Source organism: Pteropus vampyrus, unplaced genomic scaffold (genome assembly GCF_000151845.1).
Source record: "Pteropus vampyrus isolate Shadow unplaced genomic scaffold, Pvam_2.0 Scaffold217, whole genome shotgun sequence".
Classification (NCBI taxonomy): domain Eukaryota; kingdom Metazoa; phylum Chordata; class Mammalia; order Chiroptera; family Pteropodidae; genus Pteropus; species Pteropus vampyrus.
Window position 1 is genome coordinate 421,648 of NW_011888998.1, and position 4,635 is coordinate 426,282.

A 4,635-nucleotide genomic window follows, 5' to 3' on the forward strand; every position below is an offset into this window, starting at 1 on the left:
ACAAAAATGAACTCAAAATAGATTAAAGACTTGAATGTAAGACCTGAAACCATAAAATTCCTAGAAGAAAACGTCGGCGATAAATTCCTTGACACAGTTCTTGACAATGTTCTTTTTTTTTTTAAATCTGACACAAAAAGCAAAAGTAACAAAAGCGAAAATAAACAAACAAATAAACAAATAAACTAAAAAGCTTCTGAAGAGCAGAGGAAACCAGCAACAAACGAAAAGGCAACCTACTGAACGAGGGAAAATAATTACAAATCATACATCTGACAAGGGGCTAATATCCAAAATATACTAAGAACTCACATAACTCAATAGCAAAATAACAAACAATCTGATTAAAAAATAGGCAGAAGATCTGGGTAGATGTTTTCCAAAAAAGACAAACAGATGGCCAATAGATACAAGAAAAGATGTTCAACACCATTAATCGTCAGGCAAATGCAAATCAAAACCACAATGAGATATCACTTCATACCTGTTAGAATGGCTCTTATCAAAAAGGAAAGAAATAACAGGTGTTGGCGAGGATGTGAAAAAAGGGAACCCTTGTGTACTGTTGGTAGGAATGCAAATGGGTGCAGCTGCTATGGAAAACAGTATAGAGGTTCCTCAAAAATTTAAGGATAGGGTTACTATATGACTCATCAATCCCTCTCTGGGTATCTACGTGAAAAATTTGAAAACACTTATTCAAAAGATATATGTACCCCGATGTTCATTGCAGCACTATTACAGTAGCCAAGACATGGAAACAACTTTAGAGTCTTTGATAAAAGATTGGATAAAGAAGATGTGGTACATATGCACAATGGAATACTATGCTACTCAGCCATTAAAAAAGATAAAATATTGTCATTTGTGACAACATGGATGGATCTTGAGAGTACTATGCTAAGTAAAATAAATCATACAGAAAAAGACAAGAATCATATAATTTCATTCATACATAGGACATAAAACTGAAAGCAATAAATGAACGAACAAAACAAACAAACAGAATAAATTCATAGATATACACAACAGAATGGTGTTTACCAGAGGGGAGGGAGAGTGGACGGAAGACAAAGAGGGGTCAAATATACCGTGACGGAAGGAGACTAGACTTTAGGTGGTAAGCACACATGAGAGTATACAGATGTCATATTACAAGTTGAAATTTATATAATGTTATTAACCAATGTTATCTAGATATATTTTTTAAAAGCAAATTCCAGAATGGTATATATACTATATCGTTCACATAATATGTAATATTTTAAAAACGTGTTTAAATATATATCATTTAAAATGAATACATCAAGAAATGAATGATTGGGAGTAAGAAAATGGAGAAGTTTTGCTGTGAAGGGGAAGATTGCAGTAGCTGGAGGGGGAGGTACAGTGTCTGAGGAGGGTTATAATCCCCCTCTTTTTTAATGTACAACACTCGAATTTGTTTGCCTGCAGATGGGAATGAACCATTAGAGACACTTAAAATAATCACTCATAAAGAGTGAAATCTTTGAGGAGCTGGAGCTGGGCTGCAAAGCACCAAAGGTAGATGCTACAGTATTATCAGTGAGAAATGGGATTTGAGCTGTGGCAGTGTGACGAAATGGAGATGAATTTGTAGGTGTTTAGGAAGCAGATTCCTCAAGAAGTGATGCTATTTGGATGAACAAGAGAGTGGGCGACATTCTAAATGGGGGTCTGGTTTGATTAAAAGGCAAGACAAGAGGACCTCCGTACATTGATAACTCTGCTCTTTCTGAAGGTCGTGGGCCATGCTCTTGTCACTCCTAATGAACTTCTAATCTGCTCCCTGTCCCAACAATACATCTTGTATATGAACTAAAAATAAAGTGAATTCCCCGACCGGTACCACACGCTCTGCTGAGCTGAAGGCTTCCTGTAGGCGGTGATTTACTTTTACTCGTACTCTCAGCATCTTTGCTTCTGCCTACTGGATGTTAGTCAAGTCCGCTCTGGGAAAAGCACATTATGCTGGGGCCTGGTCCTGCCTCCACCAGTTCTATGAGCCAGTCACAGGACTTCTCCGGCCTCAAATTTCTACCTCACTGAGTGGTTAACTGTGTTTAGGACACAGAACGTAAAAGAGTCGGGGTCGGGTCGGGTCACGCCTTCCCTTGCTCCGCAAGTACCCGAATTTCCCCTGACAGCCCCTCCCATAAGCGCAGGGATGCCCCAGGTCTGGCTGCTTCCACGCCACCTCTCTCCTGTCACCACCCCGCCCGCCTCCACACACACACACACACACACACCCTCGCTTTTTCTTTCTCCCTGCATGGCTCCAAGTCTCCCACCAGGGTCTGCGGTCAGACGTCCTCTCCAGGGCAGGGACTCTGTCAGGGGCGCTGCCTCACCACCCACCTGCCACCCCTGCGGACTTTGGTCCCTTTGCGGGCCTAGGGGAGCCCGTAGCAGGTGGCGCGCCCAACAGCACTGCCATCCGCAGGGTCCCGCGGAGGTGGGTAACTGTCACCGCACCCCCAGGTGCGCACCTGTCTCGAGAGACAGTTCGACCGCTCCAGGGTACAGCGTAGATGAGTTTGTCTGTCTGCAAGCGTGTGGGTCCAGCAGGCTGGTGAGCACTGCTTGCGTCGTCTGCTTCTCTCGCTCCCTGTCCCTCGTCCCCCGCCCCCTGTCCCTTCCCATTTACCCTCCCTTGACCACCCTGCCTCCCCCTTCCCTCCTGGGGGCCTGAGTCTCACTCCGCCCTCCTCTGCAGGAGCCAACCCGCTCTGAGGGCCGCTGGGCAGGGCCACCAGCGCATAAAACCTGCCCCTCCAGAGCCGCTGCGCTCCCGCTGCCGCTTGTCGCCACTCACAGCCCAGGCGACGCGAGCGACCCAGAGCGCCTTCAAGCAGCCTTAGGGATATGCACTTTCGGCTTCCAGTTTGAAGAAAATGAATTTGGGGTGCACTTGGGAGTGGCGCAGCTCCCCCAGACTTCTTTCTCTCCCAGGAGTCGACCTTGCACAGCCTGCTCCATTCTTCCCTTCCTCGCCCGCCATCTCCCCTCCACCTCCCCTTTGCTCCTAGGTGCTTCTCCCCTCTCCTGGAGCAGCATCTTCTCCCTCCTTATCTCATTCTCCCTCCTCCTCTCTGTCCTTATCCTCTTAACTATTCCCGCCTATTCTCAGCCTTCTCCTTGTCATCCTGGCCCTTCTCCTTTCTCTCCATCTTACGCCTTTCCCAACCGCACTCAGGCCACCCCTCAAAACTCTCCTTGCACCCACGCTCTCCATCCACCCCTCTCCCCACTCTCCTCCCGCCCAGCAAACTTCACCATGGAATCTGGGCCTCCTTGGGCAGCCAACCCTATCCCTGGGAGCACCCTCTCTGCCCCCAATGCCACCACACCCAGGCCTGGCCGGGATCAGGAGCTGGCCAAGGTGGAGATCGGAGTCTTGGCCACTGTCCTGGTGCTGGCAGCAGGGGGCAACCTGACGGTGCTGCTGATGCTGGGCCAGCGGGGCCGCAAGCTCTCCCGCATGCACCTGTTTGTGCTGCACCTGGCCCTGACTGACCTGGGCGTGGCGGTCTTCCAGGTGCTGCCCCAGCTGCTGTGGGACATCACCTATCGCTTCCAGGGCTCCGACCTCCTCTGCCGGGCCATCAAGTACCTGCAGGTGCTCAGCATGTTCGCCTCCACCTACATGCTGCTGGCCATGACACTGGACCGCTACCTGGCCGTGTGTCACCCTCTGCGCAGCCTCCAGCAGCCCAGCCAGTCTACCTACCCACTCATCGCTGCTCCCTGGCTGCTGGCTGCCATCCTCAGCCTCCCTCAAGTCTTCATTTTTTCTTTGCGGGAGGTGACTCAGGGCTCCGGAGAACTGGACTGCTGGGCAGACTTTCGCTTCCCTTGGGGGCCACGGGCCTACATCACCTGGGCCACCCTGGCCATCTTTGTCTTGCCTGTGGCCATGCTCACAGCCTGCTACAGCCTCATCTATCACGAGATATGTAAGAACCTAAAAGTCAAGACGAAGACCTGCAGGGTAGAAGGAGGGGGCTGGAAGACTTGGGGCGAGCCCTTGCCTTCTGCCCCAGCTGCGGCCACGCGAACACTGCCATCCCAGGTCAGCAGCGTCAGCACCATCTCGAGGGCCAAGATCCGAACTGTGAAGATGAGCTTTGTCATCGTGCTGGCCTACATCGCCTGCTGGGCACCCTTCTTCAGCGTCCAGATGTGGTCTGTGTGGGACGAGAACGCCCCTGATGAAGGCAAGTGCGTGGTTGGGGTGAGGGGTGGGGCGAGTGGAAGAGAGCAGGGAAGGGAAAACAGGAGGATTAGGACCGGGTTACAGTGCCTCCCAGGGCCAGGCAGGTAAGAAATAAGTGAAGCAATTCAGAGAGGCGGCGCCTGTCCCGTATGACGGGGCACAGCCACTACGACTCCCATCCAGCTGACTGATGCCACGTAAGTAGCTTTCGTGTGAAATTTCCAGTCTTTAAAATTCGGGTAACTAATTTAAATATTTTAAAATACTACGTGGCCCGAATGAAATATGTTCATTGATAGGCTTGGCCAACCAACTGCCAGTTCGCTAAATGAGCATTAGAATGATAGAATAATAGAGTGGAAAGAGATTTTCAAATGATCCAGTCCAGGATGGCAATG

The 4,635-nt window shown here is 49.6% G+C and overlaps 1 protein-coding gene across 1 annotated transcript; it reads left to right on the forward strand.

Annotated features, from left to right (window-relative positions):
- Window positions 1-3,231: 3,231 nt before the first annotated feature.
- On the forward strand, window positions 3,232-4,345 carry LOC105300735 (vasopressin V1b receptor-like). The gene has a single exon (XM_011373108.1). It carries the CDS (start codon window positions 3,299-3,301, stop codon window positions 4,343-4,345), a length of 1,047 nt encoding a protein of 348 aa, XP_011371410.1. The 5' UTR covers window positions 3,232-3,298.
- Window positions 4,346-4,635: the final 290 nt, after the last annotated feature.